The 27186-nt window shown below is 30.5% G+C and overlaps 1 protein-coding gene across 1 annotated transcript in view; it reads left to right on the top strand.

Annotated features, from left to right (window-relative positions):
- Positions 1-23766, top strand: part of TkR86C (Tachykinin-like receptor at 86C) — a 357528-nt gene extending 333762 nt beyond the window's left edge. The window contains exon 7 of the mRNA XM_088228031.1: positions 23537-23766. Coding sequence (XP_088084157.1) covers positions 23537-23737 — 201 coding nt within the window. The 3' untranslated portion in view covers positions 23738-23766. The remainder of the gene's footprint in view (positions 1-23536) is intronic.
- Positions 23767-27186: the final 3420 nt, after the last annotated feature.

Genomic DNA, 27186 nt, shown 5'->3' with positions numbered 1-27186 from the left:
ATAAATAAAAATACGTTTATAGTTTTATTCTACTTTTATTTATATTTTTTTTACCAGTGACCGTCGTGACCAACATCGTAAGACTGGTGGGAGACTAAACAAATGTCTATGTTATAAAAAAGTCTATGTCTATGCAAGTAGGGGTTGTAAATCATGATGTTATATTATTATGGAAATAAAAGAGTTTAAATTAAAATAATTAAAGTATGAGGTATTAACAATTGTATGAATTTAAGTTTTGTTTGAATGTATACAATAAAAACTGGCTTTAATTTTATAAGTTTGCAAAGTTTTATAGTAAAAATGTATTTGAATTATATGTATTTAAATTTGATTTAAACTATAACAGGGACCGCTGGTTGGTAGTTCCATCGACAGCTGTGTACCGGGGCCCGAAGGAATTTAGTGATTATCTGAAAGCGAAATTTTCGGTAGTTAATTCGTTTAGATTAGTTTCATTGTTTGTATTTTAATGGATACAATAATGGGGAATAAACGTATGTTACCTGATCGTTTAATATTATTTTATCGGGGTAATTTTTTGAGCGGTCTATTTCTAAAATTTCAATTTTATCTAATTGACCTTTGCTGCATGAGCATGCTGAATTTTACATAAGATTTTTTATCGAAAACATGATTTGACTCAATCAGATGGTTTGCAAAGAATTAAGATTACCTAAACTCGTGTATTTTTATTTTTTGTACTCAATAAATAAAAAATACAATTTATTCATAAAAATAAAAAAAACACTTAAGTAGGTGCAAAAAAAATATTATCAACCTATAATATTATTTCAAACAACTGTCAGTGTTCGTAATAATATTAAGAAGAAGTTGAAGGGACACGTTTAAATATGTGGGAGTTAAAGTCCAGTGATCAATGACACACACGTGCCAAACGATTTTACCTGAAATATAAAGCGACGACTGAAGTAGCAACTCAGAATTTATTATTGAATACAATATATCATATTCTGCAAGAGTGATAATATTGCATATAAGTCATTCGTAAAGATAAAAACATCGTTCTGGGCCCCGATTGCAATGGGTTAACAGAGTTATCTTCGGTTGTCCATAATTAAAAAAACCGATATTGTGTAAGAGAATGAATATATTTGCATGAACATTTAAAGTATTTTCGTCGGTAACATATGATTGAACATGTTTAGAAGAAAAAATCGGATGCGTATTCTGCTTTTCATACAGAAAACTTAATTTTACTTCGTCGGTAAAATAAAAGATAAATGTACACTTCCCATTATAATCGGGGCCCTAGATATAGGTATTCACACATAAAGCTATGCAATGTTGATTACATATAAAGGTAAACAGTTCAATTATTTTCGCTATAAATTTCAACGATGAAGTGAAAAAAAAAAATGAGATATAAATAAAAAAAAGAAAGAGATTAAATTTTTCTAAAGCGTGATTTAAAAATACATGCTGTGGAATTATCTTTTGTTGAATTGTCTTTATACAGTGAATGAATTGTGAAGAAGAAAAAACTATAAATGAGAATCATCATCATTATTCATCATTAAAAGTTATCATCATCATTCCATGTTCGCTCCTTAGTTGGAGCATATGGTGTCTACGAAGATCTCCCAGGCATTTCTTTCAGCTGCCAGCTTCTGTGCATCTTCTCAAGTCAGGTTTGCGTATCGTAGTTCTGACATGAACTGCCAACGAACAGTCAGCAGTGGACGTCTAGGACGTCGAGAACCTGATGCCTTGTAAAGTAGGTAAGCAGGATTAAGACTCTCAGGAGGCATCCGCAGTATATGGCCATGCCAACCGTATCGCCTCCGCCTGATGGTAGTTGTCACTGGAGTTTGCTGTGTCCGTCCACTTAATCTTCATTCCGCACCAAGTCAAACCATCGCCCACCCAAGATTATTCTGAAACACCTATTCTCAAAACTCAGTATTTTGCTGTTTTGGGCCCTAATGAGGTGCCACGATTCGCATCCATAGAGGAGAATAGGTGTTATGCAGGCATTATATAGGCGGCATTTGAATTTCACTGAGTAAATATTCAATCTCCAGACAGCCTTCATACTGTTGAATGTGGCGCCTGCTATTCCTAGCCGCACTCCCAGTTCTTTTTGAAAGCTGCCATTTTCCGTAACATAAACTCCCAGGTATTTAAAACTCTCGACCCTTTCGATGATTTGGTTTGACAGCCAGGGAATTTCGGGCATCGAGGCATGAAGTGTTACACGGTACATGGGTTTTCGCAATATTGATTTTTTAACCCATGCATGCGGAGTACCTATTAAGGCTATCTACAGTGGTCTAAAGACTTGTGACTGAATCGTCAATTATAACTGCATCATCGGCATACTCTAGGTCACAGAGTTTTTGGAAGGAGGAGATGGATATTCCTCAATCAAGTGGAATTGACTTTCTTAGGATGAGGTCCATGAGGATTATAAAAAGAAACGGTGCAAGAGCGCAACGTTGACGAACTCCGGTGGTGACCTCAAACCAATCTGTGACAAAATCGTTGATTCTGATTCGGCATTCGCTACTTGAATTACGCCGTGGTGGATATTTGACCGACATCATCTTTAAAATATCAAATATTATTTTTCATGACATAAAAATATCCGTTTTATGTGAAATAAAATTTGTTTTAAATTTTAAGTTTAAAGATCATTAATACTCTTATTAAATGACCCTTTACTAATCCTCTCTGTTGTTTCAATCAATGTTTTCGAGTGAACAATAAAATTTTAGAAAAAGTAATAAATTGTTCTTTTTTACCTTACATTTGTGTTATGGTTATATTCTTCGCGATCGGGCAATATTACTCGGTGACTTCAAGTATGCACGCGGCGAAAGTATGTCTAAGTGGGGGAATTATTGGAAACAGTCCGATGTATTTAAATATGATTCTACGCTCTTTCTGGACTATTCTTAATTCTATGGCTCCAACTTTTACCACGCGCAAGAGAACATATATATACTGAATCCAATTCCCCGTAGGACTGAAATTCCACATTGGTCCCAGCGCTTGCAATAACCAAAAAGAATCGCAGACGAATTGACAACAGCGTATTATCATGACGTGCCTTCAATAAAGAAAACAATATCCGATAAGCGTATCACAATTAAACGTACCTATACAGAAAGCAGCTAGCTCACAATTTAAAAAAAAAAGAAAAAGAGATATTAGTGTTTTCGAATTCAGGAAGGTCAATTCTATGTTCTGCTTAAAACGGTTGGCCCGTTTTCATACAAATAACTGTATCAATCACCTTTTGAAAATTTCATGATGTCAAAATGTCGTAAAAATGGATGTTATCTCATACATTCACAGTTTTTATTAGATTTCATTCAAGATTAGATCTAACTATTATGAAAATCGAGTCATATACAAGTCAATTATTAAATTAATTTTGCATTGTAAAAAACGAATACATACATTTTTTATCATTTGCCAAAGTAAAAAACCTTCCAACTGTCGTAAGATTTGATTATTTACACTTTTCAAAAAAGTGCTATTATCTCAGTTTCACTTTTCTTTGGCTGGCTGCTTTCTGCATAACTACGTTCAATTTTATTGCAAAGACTAAAAAACATAACTTTAAGTTGGGTAATCTGAGGTTTACACACCTGGGGCCGTGTTTTTTTGACAGCGTTGATATGGGTTAAGTACGTAGATCGTTTGCAAAGTGCTAAGTAAGTACAATACATTTTTAATAATTGATCTCGGTAAATATTTGCTCTTTTTCTAAATTTTTTGCAAACCAATACGTCATCAATTTTTTTCGTTGAAAAATTTCGTCTCATCACAAGTCCTATTCTTTCGTCGGGTCTTTAAGTGCGTAGCGTCGCGAAATCAATGTCAAATATAAAACGTATTTTTCACCCTTGGATTCAAAATCATAAGTGTTATTAGATATCACACCAACCCTTTTATAGAATATGGAAAAAATTTCTGACTCTTGCAATTTTACTGCTTCATTGCTCAAAACAGTAATAATATTCTATGGCACTTTGCTCTTTGTCTTCTTGACAGAAATACGAGTGTTTTTATGCTAAAATTATGTTATGTTATATAATATCTGAAAGGAAAGTTTTTTGTTATCCATGTTAGAAAAGCTTTCGTATTATTATGTCATTTAACTAAGTGTCTTTCGTTACATAAACATGACATACCTAGGTTCAAGGAACGGTTTATCACAAAAATTACTAAATAGAAACCAAAACAAATCAAATGTTCAGAAAAATATTTTTCAGAGAAATATTTGCGTTCATAAGATTAACTTAAATATTACAATTGTGAGGTCATTATCAACGAGCTGTAAATAACTCACTGTTACAAACTGGGAATTCAGTTGTGGTAAAGCGGAGTTCGATCTTTGAAGCTTTGATCTGTGAGTCCGCTACACTAGCCACAGGACTACAACATAATAAAAGACAATACAAAAAACACATGAGACCCACCATAAAATGAACTCCATACAGTGGAAAATTATGTATTTTTTAGAAAATAATGTCTTATTTTAAGGAATATGTTTTAGATTATCAAAACAGACCCACACTCTGGAAAATACTAGAATCATATAGGGTGCCTATAAAACTAGTCGAACTTATCAAAGCCCTCCATTCAAGTAGTGAATGCCGAATCAGAATCAACGATTTTGTCACAGATTGGTTTGAGGTTACCACTGGAGTTTGTCAAGGTAGCGCCCTTGCACCATTTTTTTTTATAATCCTCATGGACTTCATCCTAAGAAAGTCAATTCCACTTGATCGAGGAATATCTATCTCCTCCTTCCAAAAACTCTGTGACCTAGAGTATGCCGATGATGCAGTTATAATTGACGATTCAGTTACAAGTCTTTAGACCACTGTAGATAGCCTTAATAGGTACTCCGAATGTATGGGTTTAAAAATCAATACTGTGAAAACGTATGTACTGTTTCACACTTCATGCTTTGATGCCCAAAATCCTCTAACTTTTTCAAATCAAATCATCGAAAGGGTCGAGAGTTTTCAATACCTGGGAGTTTATGTTACGGAAAATGGCAGCTTTCAAAAAGAACTGGGAGTGCGACTAGGAATAGCAGGCGCCACATCCAACAGTATGAAGGCTGTCTGGAAATTTGATATTTACTCATTTAAAACCAAATACCGCCTATATAACGCCTGCATAACACTTATTCTCCTCTACGGATGCGAATCGTGGCACCTCACTAAGGCCCAAAACAGCAAATTCTGAGTTTTGAGAATAAGTTTTTCAGAAGAATCTTAGGTGTGCGGTGGTTTGACTTTGTGCGGAACGAAGTAATAAGAGAATGGACGTAGTAAACTTCGGTGACAACTGTCATCAAGCGAAGGCCATGCGGTTGGCTTGGCCATATATTGCGGATGCCTCCTGAGAGCCTTAATCACGCTTACCTACTTTACAAGGCGTCAGGTTCTCGACGTCCTAGACGTCCACTGCTGACTGTTCATTGGCAGTTCATGTCAGAACTACGAGACACGAACCTGACTTGGGAGGATGCACAGGAGCTGGCAGCTGACAGAGATGCCTGGAGGATCTTTGTTGACATCGTATACTCCAACTAGGGAGCGGACATGGAACGATGATGATGATTTAGATTGTAAAAATGAAATGTAAATGAAATATTAAACGGATGTGTGTAAATACTATATTTATATGTTTAAAAATAAATGAAAAACAGTATTTCTCTCTTAACACGCGTTTCCAATCTATTAGAGAGGTAGATATTTTATTACTAATAATGTACCAATCATTTTTTAATTGTTTACTTATTTTGTCAAGAATTTTTTCAATAAATACAAAAAAATAAAAAATAAATATAAATATCAAAATATTTTTCTTAACCTCTTTGAGAAGGCAATGTGATAATTTAGGTATTTATGGGCTTTTGATATGTCAATTTCAATCTCATCATTTATCACTAGCCCATTTTTGAATCCCATATAAGTTCAAACATGGCAGGCAGAATGATAATTGCTACACAATATGTAATGTGATACTTTAATCAGCCAATGAGAGATAATAGTACTCCTCGTGAAAAAAAAATTGCATTCACTTCTCAAAGAGGTTATCTCTTTTGAATTATTTATCAACCGTATTATTCGGAAAAATAATATATTGTATCAACCGTCTTATTTGAAAATATATTTCAACCGTATTATTTTGAAATAAATTTCCCTCACTAAGCATCCAAAAATTACACATGATCCAAACGGGGGGACCAAACGGGGTTTTTATTTCATTGTACCCGTGTTAAGCCACAATAATTAAAATGAATAAAAAATACTCATTTTTAAAAATTTAATTAAAATAACATGTGATGCAATAGAATAACAATATAGAAAAATAAAACATGCCTAGTAAATAAAAGCATTCCAACGTAGATAACATAGCAAATAATGAAATATAAACATTAAAATACGTTATCAAGTATAAAAAATAGTAGAATCATTGAAATTAATAGAAAATAATACAAAAATATAATTGAAATGGTAATTAATAACTAAGATACGGTTTATGAAGTAAGAAATTAAAATAATCAATAATATGCCAAATAACAGTGAGTACTAAGTTAAATAATACAAAAACAAAAAATCTAATCACATCAATATATGAAGATTTATTTATAATAAGCAAATAAAAGTAGAAAAAGAAAGCAAATAAGTACATTATTTAAAAATTTATATCAACCGTAATATTCGAAAATACATTTTGATCATGTTATAATATTAAACAAACCTTTGGGTTAACGTAATTGTCAAAATAATCGTTATTCTTAAAGTATGAGGCAGAAATCTAAAAGGTTTACATTTAAAACTTTTTAAATATTTTCAAAAACTTTGGGATCTCCCAAATTAATCCTTAAGGGGTCGTCGTAATCTCTCGTAGCTTTTCAAATCAGAATATTCCAAATTTCGGCTACTAATTCTTAATTTTTCGATTGTTTTAATAAATCCACGTTTATCCTTTAAAATATTATTTCATCCGTTACAAAAATAACCGTATCACATATTTCCATAACCTTTAATTACTGTTTAATTCAATTTCAATTTCAGTGAAGTACAAAATGAAATGGTGCATGACAATACATTAAAAAAATTAAAATATATGTGGTATAGTGGTTTAGATGCTAGGCTCACGCATGGAATGTTCCAGATTCGATTACCAGTGAGAACACAAAAACTAAATGTGATTTTTATCAAACCTGGATGTTTTGTGCTTTATTTCACTACTGTAATTGGGCTTTCTGACCTGTTGCAGTCCAAAAAAAAAATGTATGGTCAGTTAAATAGTTGGTATATGCTCAAACATCTGTTGATTTAATACCTGCCAATTTCTTGTTTAGACCTTTTCAAGATTTATGACGTATCATCTGGTTTAAGTGATCATTTTTCTCGCTGTGCAGAATTCACTATTAGCCATTATATTGATTTCTTTAATTCTTCCATTTGTTGATTTTTGTGAGGTAAGAAAGCTGAAACCTTCATTGATGGAGGTAAGTTACATTTAAAATATTTCCCTCATAAAAAAATCTGATAGTTAAGATAAACTTCCTATGGATTAAACCTAGGATTAAGTCCTGAGTTAGTAACCTTGAGACCAGTTAAGGTATGACTAAAAATTAAAGTGGTTTATACAAATTTATTAAGCTCAGTGAACAAAGGTTTGGATAAACTCAAAACATATTTTCCTATGGAAATACATAATGTGATAAAGGATCTTGGATAAAAACATATTCTTCATTTTATACTGAATTTCCCAACTTCATTGATGCGGTAAAATTATGCTATAAATTTAAGATAAAATAAAGTACCTGCCTAAAGCATGCCAAATTATTTTTTTCCTTTGAAAACTGTTTAGCAAAAAAAACCTGAAACAAATCGACTCGTTATTGTTATCGTATGCCAAACGAACCGAAATATTATTTAGAATAGAAACTCGATCCGAAATTCTAGGTTTTTCTCGTCAATTTATGAAGATCAATATTTCAGTACCATTGATTTATCGATTTATAAAACAAATGTACTACAGCAAATACAGAGGAAGGCATTTACAGGGCTTATGACATGTCATTGGCTGGTTTCAGTGACCGCTTGACACAGTGTGTGTGTCCGTGTTTGTTACTATTTTCTTAAGTTGAATTTATTTGTCTACAATTTAGGACCCTTGTATCAAACTAGAAAAATTGCTATTTTTTTAATGGGTTTTTTGATCGGTGATAGAAAAAACGTTATTTTCGCAGAAAACTAAAAATGCGGATCATAAACGACAAATTCGGAGGAGAAATTAAGATTTGTATTATGTACCAAATATCCAAAACGGACATTTATTCACCATATTTGCATAAAAAGTGGACATTACATCAATTACAAGCCCCAAAGTGGCATAGCGACTGTTATTTCATCATCTTTTTACAGTTCAAAATCAACCTCTGAAGTGAGAGTGTCATTGTTATTTTAAGAGTTTCAGGAGACTGTTAGGTACCAGCAAAAATATAAAATGAAAATATATTTAAAAACACTGATTTTAAACCTTTTTTTATCAATGTTTTATGAATTTTGACCATAGTAGGCATTTTTTCAAAAACGGGCACTTGTAGTTCCACGGGTTTTGAAAATGGACGACTACATGTTTTGGTTTAAAAAACGTACTAAGACATTTTCAAATATTTAAAAAAAAAATTATTATAGATATTGCATAAAATAAATTTCCACCTATTTATTTTATGAAGGTATAAAAATATATTCAAATCGGTTTCTTTTATATCCGAAGCAGAAAACCATCTCTACGGAAAAATTATGAAAATTATCCTACAATGATACTAAAATACTCAATTACATATATCAGTCACTATTTTATGGTTAAATTTAAAGATTCTAAAAGAAAAAAAATTGTTAGATTTAATTGGTTTTTTAAACAGTTTTTTATATGTTGTTAGGTAACGTTGGTCACATATTAAACACTAACATTAATATTTTATTTTCGTATCGTTATTAGTATTTTTGTTTTGAATAACTCATAAAGCTCTTTTTTGTAATATAGGGTGGAATTCCTTGCTTTTTATCAAAAGAATTCTATGCAGTGTTTGGTTTTATTTGACACAAAATTCAACTGAAACTTTTCAGTAAAGCAAATTATAAACTATTTGATGATGTTCCATGTATTTTTTAATGATGTTTTGGTTCTGTTTAATAAATATGTGGTGATGTGAATGTTGTTATCTGTCGATCTGCATATATTCCTCCCAACTCAACACAGAATTCTGGTTCCATGGAGTAGGGATTTGTTTCTCAATAAATGTCACATAAATATATTTTGAATAAAATAAACAAATCAATAAATTGGTGCCCTTACAATGAGACGGGTACGTCTCAAAACCGATAGACACAGAAAATTCGGTAAGTAATTTTATACAAATATTGAATAATACTTGTATTCCTTATTGAAATACCTTTCATTTATATTCACGAACGGGCAAATTGTATGAAATTTACTAAAGTTTGTCATCAAAATACTCTCAAGATCTGTTATTACAAGACACGATATAAAAATAACATGGTTACAAAAGCTGAATGGTAACAATACGGCTTACGTGGCTAAGTCTCATCTTCTCGATAAGTTTTCTATTACCCCTGTTGGATATTCTCAACACATTCTAAACACGTTATCCGAAATGTTGAAAATTCCTGGATCGGAACAACGTACTGAATGAAATATCTCTTAGTCACTATACGTGCTATTAGGTCACAATCAAATACAACAGTAGAATAGCATATTTCATTACTACTGTTAACTACATTTGTTATTTTATATTTCTTTCTAAATATTAATTCTGCATCTTTTAAATACAAAATAGTTTACTCACTGTCTCGACTATTCTTCAATAGATGCCTCTTAATGTTCCTCCACGTAGACTAAGAATAATGGAATTCCGTACCTCGGCAATCATAAGAAAAAATATGGTTTTCAGGCACCTCTCCCAGAATGATCAGACTTGTTGACGAAATTATTTTGTTATATTTATTGTGTATGCAGACAATTGGTAGAACTCCATATTTAATTTGGTAATGTATCCAAAATAAAACAAATTTATTGGATTATAATTCTTTTTTTTATAAAATATACCCTTTGTATATTTTTAAAAAAATATAGTAAAATTATAATCAAATAAACTTATTTTATTTTGGATACATTACCAAATTATTTTGTTATAATTTTAAAAACTTAACGAATTAAAAAGTTTTTTTTTATATTTAGTAAATTCCTCACGCATACATATTATAATCAACCTGGATACCATTATATTGTCCGTTATGTTAATTTGTCTTTGTTTTTGCTTTAATTGTTTTTTTTTTTTTAGGAAAGGAAATATTTGCGTTTTTATGATTTACCCAAATATTTAATTTTGAGGGCCATTTTCAACGAGTTGTAAATAACTTACTATTAGAAAATGGAATCAAGTTGGGGTAGAGTGGGATAAGAACCACGGACCTTTTGTCCGTGGTTCGAATCTTAAGACCAAGGTACTAGCCACGGGACCACAACCCGATAAAATGATTTTCATTTACGATTGTTTTTATTATTTTTAAATATACTGCGTTAAATATAAAATATAAATTGTTTTTTTATTTTTATTTTGTGGGAAAAACTAACATTTCTTCATTTTATACAGTTAAACTACCGATGCATTGGGCTCTGCATTAATATTCCAATCGCATCGCATCTGAATTATTTCTTACATCTGGATTATTTCTCACATAAAAGCTAGATGATCAGTATTAGGCTTCAGAACACAGGAACAACGAAATATTGCAGTCTTAAAACATATCATTAAAACATATATTTCATTTTAAACTTTTTGAGAGTTGAACCCGAGACCCCAAACCGATAGAACTCAAATGTTAACCACACGTTTTCAGTCACCAGGTAGAGGACCCCGGACATGGGTACTACCTATGATTGCGCTCCTTACCAGCCGAATGTGTTGTTATTCAGCTCATATATTTTATTAAATTAAACCAGAACAATTGGAAACAAGGAACTACAATCCCAATCGTCTGTGCGCTTTGTAGCTGCAAGTCGTTTTGGGCTTTTTTATTGTACAGGGCCCTCGAAGTAATTTTGATAAAAATTAGGATGTATTAATTATCCCCGATAATCATTCATGTTTTTAAACCACAGATATATTTTTTATTTTATTTTATTTTAATTCAACAAAGATACATACTAGAAAACATACAATTTGAAAGCATTCGTCGATACAATTTTACATGGATATATCTTCAATTATGTAATGACACAAAATGGATTTATTTACTAAGATGTAATACATACTTTTGAATATATAATTTGTATTTTTTTACCGGATACAATACAATAAAAAAATAAGTTGTACGTGTGTATTTATTGAATAAGATTTATTTCTACGACATTATTCGCTAAAGCTGAGAGAGTATCATAAAAATGTACATTTTATTGTTATGGCAGTATATATTATATTTCCAACACTTGCGGGCCATAGGTGTGTGGTTATGTAGCATTATTTGAAAACAAGGGCAGTTTAAATATTTCCCGACGTCTGAGTGTTCTTAATCCCGCATTTATTTTTATTTTATTCAAATGTAAATACATGAATTTTATATTTATTGTTATCCTCAATTAAGAACATTTGTATTTTGTTTCGTTATCAAAAATTTTATGTATCCTACTAAAACAATTTTCGTTTAGGATTTATTCTATGTTGAATTTTTATGTATGTAACCTAAATCTTGCCCATGAAGGTGTACAGGTCGAAGTATTTTGAATATAATATTATGTTTGGACACACATAATTAAACGTAATTAATTTATTGTTTCCTAAACCTGGGTTAAAATTTGATTACACTAATTATTCACGTGCGGTGTGATGTGTTCTTTGTTTAGTAAAACCGTAATAAATAATCGTTAATAATGCGTTGTCCAGGGGGCACTTAAGCTATAACTAGAGAGAGTGGGGTTCTTATAAAGGGTCTTTGAGCTTTGGCTCAAGGTACAAAATCAACAGAAACTTCGGAAGGTGTAAATATTGAAATAAGAAATTACGCGTCGTTACGGAAGCCCAAGTTTTATGCAAGTTCAAAGATAAGAAATGAATGGAAATCCTAATTGAAATGGTTTTCCATGGAAATTTACCTGTATTAACTATACGCGTTTGATTAAATACAAGAAATAAATGGACATTTCAAAGTTTCAACTCAATTATGTAAGTATTTTATTAATTCACTGTGCATAATGGTATACACGTTTATAGTAAAAATCTCAGTATAAAAGAGATACTTATTTTTTTAAACGTTACTCTGGCAAAATACATCACGAATATTTTTTAATACATTTTGCTAATTAAATAAATATGATAAATTTGAGAGATTCGTAGGTACATTTTTTATTTAATTTATGTATTTAACTTTTTGTACACAATGTTAATTGTACATTGGCGGGCTTATTGCAAATGGCGATTTCTTCCAACCAACCAATAAAATAAAACTTTTACTTTTATTATTAAATTTACTAAACATTTTCAATAAAAAATAAAATATATATTTTTTTTTTATAAAGAGAACTATTTGCGTTCTTATGATTTACCCAAATATTTAATTTTGAGGGCCATTTTCAACGAGTTGTAAATAACTCACTATTAGAAAATGGGAATCAAGTTGGGGTAGAGTGGGATTTGAACCACAGACCTTTGGTCCGTGAGTCCGAGACACTAGCCACAGGACCACAACCCGATTCTAAAAAGTAAAGAAATATAAAAATACTCGTAGCAATAAAATTATCTGCATATAAATAACCGTAAATCAATACTATTACTCAATGGGAAAAGGGGACATAGAGGAACTGAGGAGATATAAAGAAAGAGAAAGGACGTGTTTTTCCGACGTGATTTAAACAGAGATACTGTAGTAACATCTTTGATGGTGGATGGGAGATGATTCTACAGTCGAGCCGCATATACACTTTATTAGTTAAAGAAGAAAGAGGATTTGTGGGTGGGTATTAAGAGAGTGCTTTGAAAATTAGAACGAAGAGGTAAACCGTGAACTTACGAACGTTAAAGTTTTTCACAGAGGTACATATGAGCGTTAGGACTATGAAGTTCATTGAACAGAAGTTAGGGGGAGTGATAGTCTCTCCGCTGTCTTGATTTTGAGCCATTTTAGTTGCCTACGATAATCAGAGATCTGGTCATATTTCCTAAGACCACAAATATACTTTATGCGTGTATTCTGAATTCGCTCAAGTTTATCGAGTTGCTCTCAGCTTGAATCAGTCATGGAAACATGAGCAATTTTTCAATTTATACCACATTTTTTTTCATGTTTTTTATTTTTTTATTTGTTCATTTTTTTCCCATTATAAAATAAGATTAACAAGAAGAACAATGTGACTTCACTGGGGGTTACTCGTGCTGAGGATACTTAATAATATACTTTTGAAAAAATATATTTTTACATGTAAGAGTAAATATACAGAGTTAATCAACAAAATATTCAAACAGTTTTAAACACTACGTATTTAAGTTTATATTTAATTTATGGACACTTATATTATTTTATTTTAACACGTACAATAAAAGAACAAAAACATAACAAAAACTTTACAGTTGTGGAGCAGTTGATTCGATATTGGTTTGGGCGAATGAGACAATCCATTTTATTTCTACCCAACTCCACTATTCATTTTTTTATACCCTTTTTGAACATTTTCTTATTTTAAATTATTTTAATAGACAGTGGAAGTAGGTTTTAAATTTTAATTGCATTGCATTTACTGTTTTTAATTTATAGGTATTTATTATTAACTGAATATTGACTAGATTTTATCTATTGTAATTTTTTCATTCAGTATTATTTATTCGTTTAAATTTTATTGTATTATAATAGTTGTACTTTACAATCAAAAAACTACCATGACTTTAATGTCCTAAGGCAATAGATCTTTTTAACAGTTACTTTGTAGAAAAAAACAGACAACAGTTAGGCAGTCTTAAAAGAAGTCTTACCTTAAAAATGAAAGATGTGTGAGAAATAAAATTTATTTTTATTGTAATTTTTTATATTTAACACAACGAAGCATGTAAACATAAATAAAATTGATCACATACGGAGGAGACGATTTTTTTATATTTATTTCTTAATTATACTATTATTTCTCGCCCAACCGGTACGGTGGCTGAGCGCGAATAAGATCTAGATCTAGATATTCTTAGTCATCAGATTGCAAAATATTTAGTAAATAGTTTTACCTAACTATGCAGCATTTGGTTTACCGCTACGGTGTCCAATCCCCCTCTGGAAGCGGTCGCACGAGCAAAAAGTAAAAATAAAGAATCCTTATCGTTTTACATGCTTTATGGTCAAAAAAGGATTGAAATTAATTATTCTTCAATTTATTATTGTCTAACCCAGAAGAGATTTTTAACATAAACGTATTTTAATAGAGCTTGTGATTATAGCTCTTTAGTGTTTCATTTGAGTTGTGAGTAAACTTTACGATTAACTGGGTCGATACTTGAAATATTATTTAAACTACATAATGTATATATTTAATGAGTTCTGTTAAAAGAAATACTTTTTTTTGGACCATAAATTATTTCGGTCCTATGGTTAAGAATGAGATGGTGGTTTGATAAGTGTATTTAAATTTATTATTTAAATAAAAAAATAAAAATAAAAATCAGTAAACATTGTTTCGATCAAATGAGATTAACTTATTTAATTCAAATCCATAATTTAACAACGATACATAACATTCAAGAAATACGTGGCATGATTGGATAAACCAAAATCTAAACCAGAACAATTGGAAACGAAGAACTCGAATCCCAATCGTTCGTGCGCTATGTAGCTACAAGACGTTTTGTTTTTTTTTTATTGTACAGGGCCCTTGAAGTAATTTTGACAAAAATTAGGCTGTATAAATTATACCCGATAGTAATTAATGTTTTTAAACCACTGACATATGTTTAATTTTATTTTATATTATTGGGTAATTTAACAAAGATACATACTAGAAAACATACAATTTGAAAGCATTCGTCGATACAATTTTACATGCATATATATCTTCAATTATAGAATTACATAAAATAGATTTATTTATTAAGATGTAATACATATTTTTAAATGTTTGTTTATTTTTTTACAAGATACAATGCAATGAAAAATGAGTTGTACGTGTGTACTTATTAAATCAGATTTATTCCTAAGAGATTATTCGCAAAAGCTGACAGAGTATAATAGAGCATTAATTATGGTCATGTCAAAAGCTGGCAAAACCGAAGGGCATGTATGACAAGATGTATGGATGTAGAAGAAGCTAGAAATGTATGCCAGGATAGACGCGTGAAGCGGTTCATTCTCTCCGCCTACCCCTACGGAGATATGGCGTCATAGTAGTAGTAGTAGTAGTAGTACATAGATAGTAGTAGTAGTACATATTTAAATTAACAAACTATTCATAGATGTTTGTCAACACAATTCCACATCCATTTATTTTCAATTACAAAAATACAGAGAAAAGAAAGATTTTCTTTTGACATTTGGGTGTATTTTAAAACTTTAAAAATAAACACAATAATTTTGTAATTACAGGAAAATGAATTATTATTTTCTATTTAGGAGCGATATCCTTTTTTTATGTTTGTTTTAAAATATTGTGTCAATTAACAGTTTAGTTTAGTTTTTTTTATTTTTAATATTCATAATAGGGAAATATCAAACACTACGAATACCGATAAAAATTAATGAAATGGATTTAGAATTATCAATAAAATTTTCGAAATCAATATGAATAATGTGAAAAATCGTTTTCATGTATAACTTCAAAAATAAAATATTTTAAAAATATCTCACTCAAAAAACGCGACATTTTTGGCATTAATAGTTATGACGTCAAGATTTGTGACGATGTTCTAAAAAAACTTGAATGGTTTGAAACAAAGTTGAAAATGAACATGAATCGTGACGTATTAGAGGCGTGGCCAATGCAATAACGGTTTTTGCGGGAAATCAAAATTACAAATTTATAAATATTTTTCATTCTTCTAATTAGTTGCAATGTTTTTTTTTTACTGGACAGTATTTTATAGACCCTTATTACATTAAAAAAAAAAAGTTTTATTTCCCTATTATTCATTTGATTCATTTCTTTCCAACGAATTGAATAAATAAAGGAAATAGGAATTGCTCACAAACTATTTTAGTTTTCATCCATAAATCTGTGAATCAATTTACGAGTATTACCAAATTTCGGAAACTGTTTTTCTGGCGTTCTTGTTTCAAAGTCAGTTAATTTTAACCTTTGATGTACAAAACCTTTGTTAAAAGAAAAGTGCCTACTTCCCTTAAACGTTTTTATTGCCATATATGAAAATGTTTCAACCTATTGAATGATGATGGACGAATTAGTAAGTGTTTTTTTTTAATAAACGGTGCGTACACTCATTTTATTTTTTTCCATAAATGCCTAATAGGCTATTTTAGAACATCGCAAACAAAATATTATTATCTTTTTAACTATAAACGTACCACAACAGAGATGGAGAACATAACATTTGGAAAGGGGAACATTGATTATTTATTGAGTCGGCATCAACTTTGTGGAATAATACGATTATATATATTAATGTACATAATTTGTTTTTAGACCACTTGAATTTATTTTAAAGCACTTTCGAAAAGCACAGATCTCTCAGTCTACAAGTGTTGTAATAAATTAAATAGAAATATACAAAAATTCAAAATCTAGTTACTGACAGTAGGCAGGGAGCTAATAAGGGATTATATAATTGGAATATTGTAAGTAATGGTGAAGGATTTTCAAATATAATAATATAAATTAATGATGTTTTCCAAATTTTCTAACCTATTCATTATTTATCCTTTACTTGTTTACTCTTGTAAGGAATGTAGGTATATTGTTGGTGACAACAATGCAGTTGTCTGCATACCCACACAGCTTGGCAAGTCATTTTAGATTTGTCTCTCCTAGTAAACAGTCGCTCTCTAAGCACAGTATAATAAGTATTTATAATAAACCACAGTCAACTTCATAAAGTCTTATTACTGATTTTCATATACCACCATTAGGTATAACAACTTTAAACTGACCCCATTTATTTGACAACAAATTGACAACACTACGGTGTAAGGTTTAATGAATGCTTTTAAAAATTCAATTTTTTTTCGCGGTTTGATTTTAAATTTTATTTTGTATTATTTCGGTAAGGAAATTTTAAATTGTCACTTAGAAAGTTTAAAAACAATAATTATTCGTGAATATGCAAAACTGAAGAAAGCCACTAGCCTTATGAACAATTTCGGGAAAGAGCCTGGCGCTTTCAGGGTTGAATTTTTCTAAAGGACTCCCTAGGGGGTAAAATCCGGTCTTTATCTACAAAAGTTTGGACTTACTCAAAATGTTGTTTATTAATAATAAAGTAAGAGGAAATTGCTGAAAGCAATAATTACATTTGAACATTCATTATATGCTTATCTACACTAAAATAACGTCTATTCAATTCTGAAATATCCAAAACGGCAATTTTTTGGAACGCTTTTTTTACAGAATATGATTCTTTGTGAAATTCCCTCCTTTTTTGTATTCGGTCTAAAACTTCAAAACCGGAATTTTTTAAGAAAAATTGAGCGTTTACAAAAAAAAATTTTGAACAATTCTGTTATTTGAAGTATTGTCCATCGGAAGTTGCATTATTTTCCTATCTTTCTAGCGATTTGTGGATGCCATCCCAAATAAACCGGTCATTTTTTGAATCAATGAACGAATCGAGCCAATCTTTGATGCCTTGGACTGAAGTAAAGCGTATTTTGAAAAGTGCATTCTGCATCGACTGAAACAAATGAAAGCCAGAAAGCGCCAAGACTGGACTATATGGCAGGGGGGGCAAAACTTTCCATCCGCTATTTTCCAAATAGTTTTTAACGGGTTGAGCAACATGCGGCCAAAAATCGTCATGTAAGAAAATCAACGTCTCGTATCTGGTCTTCCATTCTGGCCGTTTTTCCTTCAATGCTCTCTTTAAATTAATCAGTTGTTGTCGGTACAGCTCTCCAGTAATGGATTCACCCGGTTTTATAAACTCATAATACACAACTATCTTCTGGTCTTCATCTTCCATCTTTTTTGGCTGTCCAGGCCGCTCTTTGTCTTTGATATCAAAATCGCCACTTTTAAAGCGTTGAAACCTCTCAAAACACTGTGATTTTGCAAGAACGTGTTCACCATACAATTCCACGAGCAAACAATGCCTTTCGGCTGCAGTTTTCTTTGCAAAAAGGGGACTCAGCAAAACTTCCCGCAAATGTTGTTTTTTTCGCCAATTTAAAAAAAATTCCATGATTGAAAAAAATGTGATGCACACAAGCAAATCAAACACAATTGACTGATTTTGAGAGCTTATGTATAAATCTTTAAAATGACATGAATGTTGATGATTTACTACAGCGCATACACAAGTGTTGACATCAAGTTAGTGTCAAATTGCGGTTTTTAAGTTATGGACTTTCAATTTTCAATTCTTTCAATTCTTTTAAAGTAATTCAATAATTTTCGTTTTTCATAAACGTCCAACACTCAAAATCATTCGTCTTACCTATTCCTGATCTCTAGGATGATCTCGAAAGCCAATTAATTATACTTTGAAATCTTCACAGGGTTTTCTCTTTTTTAACAATTTTACAATAACATCACGTTTACAATTCTCTAGAACGTACTGTTTGTGAAGCCGAAAAAATCTCTCTATTGCACATTTTATGTTTTGTTGTATGGGATAGTTCTGAATTGAATGAACGGTAATACCTACTGTAAACTTATTTTTTGTTATAATTTTTCAAACACATTTTATTTTGTACCTACCAACAAACCAGCAAACAAACATGGAAACTTAGACTTTTTAAATTTACCTTAATTTCAATTAAAATCATTACTTTTTCATCACTTTTTTTATAAATTATAAAAATGTACTAAGTGTTATACTTGTTTTACTGTTTATGCTTTGATACATCGCCTGAGTTACTTCAATATTTTTTATTGAAACCCTTTATTAATTGTTAATTTGCTGCATACCTATGTTAATTATAATTTATTTTTTTATTTTTCTTTATTATTTCCTTATATTCTGCTGATTTTATTTATGTATCTATATTTTTTAAACTGTTTTCAGGAATTATGTTTTACTCTAATTGTTTTTCAGTATTATTTTATACTTTGTCAAAGGCGTAAGCCGTCGAAATAAATAACTAAATATGTGCCGTATTTCATGTTTAATTTTACGTATAAGCACAATGTCATTTGATACATTAAAACAAGGTTGTTTATCAGATATTTACGTTTGTGCTATGACATTTAAAAGCCCTCTAAGTGTAGATAGATAATAAATAAAAGAAATAAGCAAATGAACAAGGTGTTTTTTTTATGATTATAAAATGAAGTGCTTTTATTAATGCTGTAAAAATACCTTATAATAAGCCACGAAAAAGCTCGGTCGTTGTTTACCTTATTCTAAGAAAATAAGATATTATTATTAGTATGTAGTTAATAGGTTAATGTTTTGTAGTATAGAGAAGATTTAATGGTCCAGTCCTTAATAATAGACCAATAAATTTCATATGAATAAGAGGATTGGCAGAAGACCAAAACCAGTTAAACCTTTACCTTCGTAATACACATTATGTAATTTGAATAAATCAAGTGTGTTATTCTTTGGAAAAATTACTTATCTCGCTCTATTACGCCGAAAATAGAAATCCAATGAAAAAATGTATCAAATTCAATTCATTTATTGAAACAGAGAAAAAAACATGTTTGAGAAGAAAATATCGATGTCTAGGCATTTACAAGTATTATAACTTGTCATCACAGCATTTTACGGGACTTATGACTAATTTCTTGTGAATTGAAAGAGGTAAAAAACAAAAGTCAGGTGGAAGAAATGTGAATGTTTAAACATATGCATAATAGTGAAGTTTACTCAGCGTAAAAGGCCTTTTAAGCCAGCCAACTAGTGACTCAATTCAACACAGATTTTCCAGCAAGTTGGGGCAAGTTCATAAGTATGGTTCGTTTCTGGTTGTGTCACTATTAACTGTGTCTCTGCAGTCAATAAAAGTATTTATCATGTTTTTTTTTTTATTAGTACTAACAAAAAAAATAAAAATGACAGGTCAAATGCCTGACAAATGAGTAGACTTCCATATTCCTTTTTCAAATTTTTTTGTCTCTTCGTTGCAGTAAATTTTAATCTGAATGATTAATTAATAAGTGTTCAAAATAATTATTTATTAACTGTTATCCAATTTTTTTTAGGAGAAAATTAAATATTTTATTTGCTTAAACCAGTGGTCTCCAAATTCAATAAGGATGTGAGTTACTTTCAAAAATTAAACTTGTCTGGTGAGCTACCTATACAAATTTCCTCTTCATAGTTTTTTATCGTCCGCCCTTATCGTACCATACATAATATTTTTATATTAGTTTAAAAAAATTAGAACAGAAAATTAACAATTCAACATAAAATGCGTACTTTAAATATACATTTATAATCAAAATAATAATTGAAAATAGGTGTGATTTATTAACATAAAAATAAAAGTAAAAATAAAGAGTAAAAATAATTAGTGAAAACAATGGCATTCACTTTCCTCCACAATATTTTCAATTCTCGGTAAGTACCTTGTCACTTCCATCCAAATGCAATTATCAAGATGTAAATCTGTGAGCCTGTTTCTATTTTTACTCATAACAACCTTCATAGCGGAAAACGTAGACAGCAACCTTTTAAGCATTTCGTTGAAATTTAGAATTTTTTTATTTTTTTTGCAGACTTTAATAATAAAATTTACTAGGCAAATTAAATATCCTACGCGAGCCACCGAAAAAGCCTCACCGAGCTGCCGGTAGCTTACAAGCTACCGTGTGGCGATCACTAATTATAACACCATTTTTTTAGATGGAAGTTTGAGCGGCGGTCAAAGGTTCGAGGTCGTAATTTGGTCTGTAATCCTGCATAGTTTCAAAACTTGTCATCGTTTTTTACAAAACCATATTTCTATGTCATGAACAACTGGAGTAAATACAAAAATTTAATAATCTGGCTTTCTGGCCAGCGCGCACCAGCAATCCGCCATGCTTTATTGCCTGGAATCCTATCCGCCAAAGTTTATTTTGATTACATTGTTAAATTTACAACTTCAGTAAATCATGAAAAAATTATTACCAGAAATTTTTTAAAAGACTAAATTAGAAACACAATAACTGTAATATCGTCGAAGGCAATTCATCGCGCGTCTTTAAATTTGACCGCAATAGAGGAGAGATTAAGCATTTATTTTTATGTGCGTTCAGAAAAATTAAAGTCAATCAAAGTAAAATTTACCTAAATAATAAAAAAAAACGTAATTTTACTTAACACTAGAAAACAAATCTTAGAGTTACAAACCTAGATACATAAACGTACATAATTTTGCAATTGGCGGTTAGATAAAACCTGTACAGAGATTTATGAGACAATTGCATAAAAAGATTTTTTTGAATAAAAGAATTTAGTAATCAGTCAACATTAGTACAGCGCAAATAATACGGCGAATCTCAAAACGTCTCCATCTTGACTTAGACTATAATAAATGATAAGAGATTTATCCTTAAATCTTACAAAAGTGACATAAATAAGTAATTAATGTTATAAAATTTAACATTACCATTTTATGATTAATGTATCTGTAACTTTCCACTGACTTTTTGCTGTTGTGGATCAAGTTTGCTAGTAGAAATTATAAGCAGCTAGCAGCAATTTCAAATGCTCATCAACTAACTTGAATCTATACATATTGTTTGTATGGTATAAATGTATAAAAAAAAATATTTTTACACACATATAAGTCATTCCGAAAGCAAAAAAAGCCATCAGTAAATTTATGGAACTAACCAAACTGTGAATGGACTCTTATAAAATTCCAACAAATACGAATTCAAATATTTATATTTTAAAATTCTTTATAATTTTGGTACGAGTTGGCCAGATCTTGGCCCTTGGAACTTAGTGGAAAAAGAAATGTGACCCTTAGACTAAAAAGTTTGGAGACCCCTTATCTTTTACAAAACAGCGACATTTATTATGTAAGCCAGCTTATATTTGAAAAAAAATGCATACTGCAAATAAACTATATTTTGTAATACCAGCATATATTATTTTGGTTTTTCCTTTATTCTTTGCCTTTCTTTTCATGGTTATGTCATACCATATTTATGCGCTATAAACTTTTAAATAATTAATAAAAGAATGGCCCACGCTCAGACGCTGTAGTATTTGTGGGCATTTTTTCCAATTCATATTATAGCTTAATTTTAAGATGTATTTTTCTAAAGTGTATTTTTGTGATTATATTTCTGTGTAAATAATATTTAAATGGAAAAATAAACAAACAAAAAAAATAAATTTAAAAAAATACCATTCTCATATGCATCTCAGGGCCCCGATAACAATGGAAAGTTAACAGAGTTATCGTCTACTGCCTATAAAGAAAACCCGATATTCGTGTACGACAATGAGTATATTTGCATAAACATTTAAATTATCTTCGTCGGTAATCTATAACTTAACATGTTTAGAAGAAAAAAATGTATGCAATTCTGCTTTTCACACTGAAAACTTTATTTTACTTTGTAGATAAAATTGATGATAAATATTTACTTCCCATTGTAATCGGGGCCCATGTGTGGAAATCGACAAATAAAACCATAGGCTAGAAAACAATGTTTGAGTATATTCAAATGCTTGCAGATTGGCTGGATTTCCTCCCTCGGGAGTCATTCACATTTAAATTTATTTCAACAGAGAGGGAAAACATTTTTGAAAGGAGAATATGGAAGTCTAGGCATTTACAGGACTTATGGCCTGTCATTGGCTGGTTTAAGTGGCCAATTTACACACTGTGTAACATTCAACATTGTATTCAATCACTGATAAGAATAATATATTTAAGTTTTGTATTAACCTTGCTGAAAATTAAAGTTTAATACAGCTCTATCCTTAAAAAATTAAAAGAAACTCTCAGTTTTTCTTACGTTTTAGTAGAGCACATTGACAGATGCTTTAAAATATGAATACCGACATAATAACATTGATTTATTGTGGCCAATATTTAAGAATATAATTTAACTTAATAAATTAAAGTACTCCGTTTTCAATACTAAAATTACTAACTATCTTTTTTGAGTTTGAAAAAGAGTGTCAATTACCGGGGGGTGCCGACCATACCCTGGTTTACCCTTCCGTATGTAAATCAAACTCCAATTACACTGAAAACCACGAGGAACCGTAAGGGGAAGAAAATGTATTGGTATATTTAAAATTCAAATTAAGAAACTTCAATTAAATTAAAATGATTACTTACCTTTTAGATGATACTGATCAAAACGTTTTAAAGTAAAAATTTTAATATTTTATTTTTCCTCCTTTTTTCAGGTCGTCAGAATGTTTATTCTCGTTATCGTCATCTTCGGCATCTGCTGGTTACCTTATCAGACCTACTTCATCTACACCCACTTCGACCCGGGAGTTCTGTATAAGAAATATATACAACACGTGTATTTGGGCTTCTATTGGCTCGCAATGGCCAACGCTATGGTCAACCCTATCATCTACTACTGGATGAACGCCAAGTAAGTAAACAAAATAACACTAAATGACCTTATTCATTTCTCCATTTAAGAGAATATGCGTCGTAAAGGCGGTTTGATGAATATTTATTTAATACAGTTTTTCTGTCACTCTCTCCAAGATGTCTTCCCGAATACTGTGTGAAAAACGAAACTACGCGTCGGACTAATTATGCCAAACTAAAATCGACAAAATCAAACTCTCGTTATCTCGTTTTTCCTACCCCAAAACTAAAGTGATTTGATTTTTTTAATATTAAATATGTAAAAAAAAATATTATTTGAACGTTTTGCTTTTCTCAAGTATAGTTATCATTTTTAGATACCGTACGCCCGAAGACAACACTGCAGATAAAACTGGGTGCTTTGAAGTGTTTTTGGATGGTTCTTACTCCTGTAAAATACATGGAACAAGTGTATTCATAATCTTGCAATATGTATTTCATAAATCAAATTAGTTTAATTTTAGAAAAATATATTTCAAACATAATTTCATTGAAAAAGGCAAGAATTCGTTCCAAACTAGCCAAAACTCAAGAGTCAAACTTAAAATATTTTTTATGTTATGCCGGCTACTTACATACGCAGAAAAAAAGAAGATTTATAAAAGAAATAACTGGCCACTTTTTAATTTCGGTGGACACGGGAGTAAATCAAACTTTAATTTTATCATCGCCCGGGTTGAACTTATTTTATAATTAAATCTTAACAAAAACAATTCACGGAAACTCTTGTAAAACTAAAATAAAGTATTTGGAAACCATAGTTCGGTTTTTTAAAATAATAAACGTTAGAAGCACTAATAACATATTAAAAAATTTAAACATGTTTTATAAGGAAGTATTGAAAAGTGATGGCCGATTCAAACAATAAATTATTTAGCTCGAAAATTCTACCAAAATTTCAGTAAACAAAACAGTTCAGCCTGAAACCTTTAGAAAGGGCATAATAATAAAAATAAAAAATATTTATTTACTATAAAATCCAATGTGATTACTGCAAAAGTAAAACATTGGCATACATAGTTATATGGCGGACTTATTGCCATGAGCAATTTCTTACAGTCTAACCAAAAACAAATAAAGAATCCAATAATAATAATAAATAATTTAAAAAAAAAACAAATTAACAAAAAAGTTAAGAACATACATACAGTATTCTAATAAATTATTCAAAATACATTTATCTGTGAAAGCACTTCTTTTATAAAACAGAAAACCGTTTTAACGGCCGAGGGTCATTGTATCGGGTTTGTTCATACTAAAATAAAACACTTTTTTAAAAAATCGGGTCACTTTGTTATTTTATTTTAATTTAATAAATCAATATTTTTATTGCATTTTACTCTTTAACTTTCGTTTCTTCTTTCTCTGTTAGTTTAGCAAATTAGATGGAACGGTTTTTAATAATTTGCTAATAAATGTTGATAAATCGAAAGTGATAGTTATTAAAAGGGATTAAAGTCTAATTAAATGCGACATCAGTGAGAACGGAGATATTCTAAATCAGGTTGAAAAAATTGTGCACTTGGAATATACGTTTACTAGGGATGGAAAGACTGAGAAAGATATTGAAAGGAGGGCGAGTGCCGGGAACAGGGTGTACGAAAATCTAAATTGACATACAAATGTTTGTCGCATGGAGCAAAAGTATCTGTTTTGGAGCTTGGAATTCTGGGCTTTTATGTATGGTAGCGAAGTATAGAATTGGAAAAACAATGATGAAAGTAGGCTGAATGCTGTCAAAATGCGACCTCTCTTGCAATCGTTTATTAAAACGATGAATGATAGGTACACAAATGTCGAAATTTGTACACTATGTAAGACTGAAATAAGCATTATCGACAAAATCAAGAAAGGAGCTCTGCGCTGGTTTGGACAAATAGAGCGAAAAGGACGACTAAAAGTATTTGGGATGTGAATATTGATAGATGTAGGAAACGGGGAATACCGAAAATGACATGGCATCACCAAATCCAACAAATATTTGAAGATTAACATGTCAAAAGTCCGAATAATTGGCGCGCGTCCATGAGAAGATATATGAAATTAGAGGAAACGAGGTATGTAGGTATACAAAGACAGTGTGGTATGGCGTTCTATCCCCTCTGCCGACTCTCACAAAGAAACGGTGAGATAATTCGTTGTTGTTGTTGTTGTTACATACCATTCTTTCTTGCTGCGATACGCTCCCACTTGCTATTTAATTATGCTCACGCTTACACACACCTGAACACTTACTCCCAACCCCTACAAAAATACACCTCTACACTTACTCTCACACGAACACACCCTTTTGCTGTACCACAATTTAATATGTATGATTTTTGTTTAAAAACTTCGCTGCTCGGTCTTTAAACCGTATCTGTTTTATGTTATTATATCATTTTTGACTGTTTGTTTCTGTAAAATTAATAAATAAATATGTTGGATATTGTCAGTCTTCCTTATGAGTAAATGGTTACTACACGACAGAAGCAAAATCTACGAACAAATTTAATATCCGTTACTATAATGGTATGTAATGTAAACGCTCATCTACTCGTAGGTAGCTAATTCAGAAGAATGATCTTTTTGTAATTAGAAAAGTTTATAAATTAGAAACAAATTTCCCGAAGTTTCTACGCAGGCGAAGAAATAGTGGTTAGAAAAAATATATGCGGTGTGCAATAAAATATCTGGGTGTTAAAACTTTTTTTTAAAATTAAAACATTATTTGGCTAACTAATAGCTAGAATAAGGAAATATCACATACTAGGAATACCGATAAAAATATATTAAATGCATTTAGAATAATTAATTGTATTTTCAAAATCAATATGCATATTATGGAGAAATGTTTTTATATATAAATGTAAAAAAAAATCAATAAAATAAGTTCAGCCATGGTTGTTATGACGTCAAGATTTTTGATATTTTTCTACACAAATTTCAATGACAGGAACAAATAAACACAAATCGTAACGTATTAGGGGCGTGGCCAATGGATTCACCGTTTTTGCGGGAATTCAAAATTACAAATATAAAACTATTTTTTATGCTACTAATAAAATTAGAAAAAAAAAATTTTTACCGGACAGATTCATAGATCTTTATCATATTTACCAAAAAAATACATAACAAATAAGCCAATTACAGGCTTTCACGAGTAGCACTGCAGTAAGATTATAATATATTCTCAAACATTAAGTAATAAGCAGAAAACTAAATCAAGATAAATATATTTTTTTCAATATTAGTCAAAAACAAATGTCACTTTGCATTCCAAAAGCAAAGTTATTATGATTTTTCTTAAATAAATATGATGAATGATATTTTTATTGTATTTAATTTATTGGAAATTCGCTTTTCATCGGAATTTTGTCTATAATTAGATTAAATAAGAGGAATGTGAAATAGAAGGTTATATACATGAACTTAAGGATAAGCTTGGATTGAACACATTTTTGTTCAATAA

Source organism: Micrasema longulum, unplaced genomic scaffold (genome assembly GCF_059751315.1).
Source record: "Micrasema longulum isolate JH-2025_06_02 unplaced genomic scaffold, ASM5975131v1 h1tg000557l, whole genome shotgun sequence".
Taxonomy (NCBI): Eukaryota; Metazoa; Arthropoda; class Insecta; order Trichoptera; family Brachycentridae; genus Micrasema; species Micrasema longulum.
The sequence above is the reverse complement of the archived record's forward strand: the minus strand, read 5'-3'. Positions and strand labels throughout refer to the sequence as shown.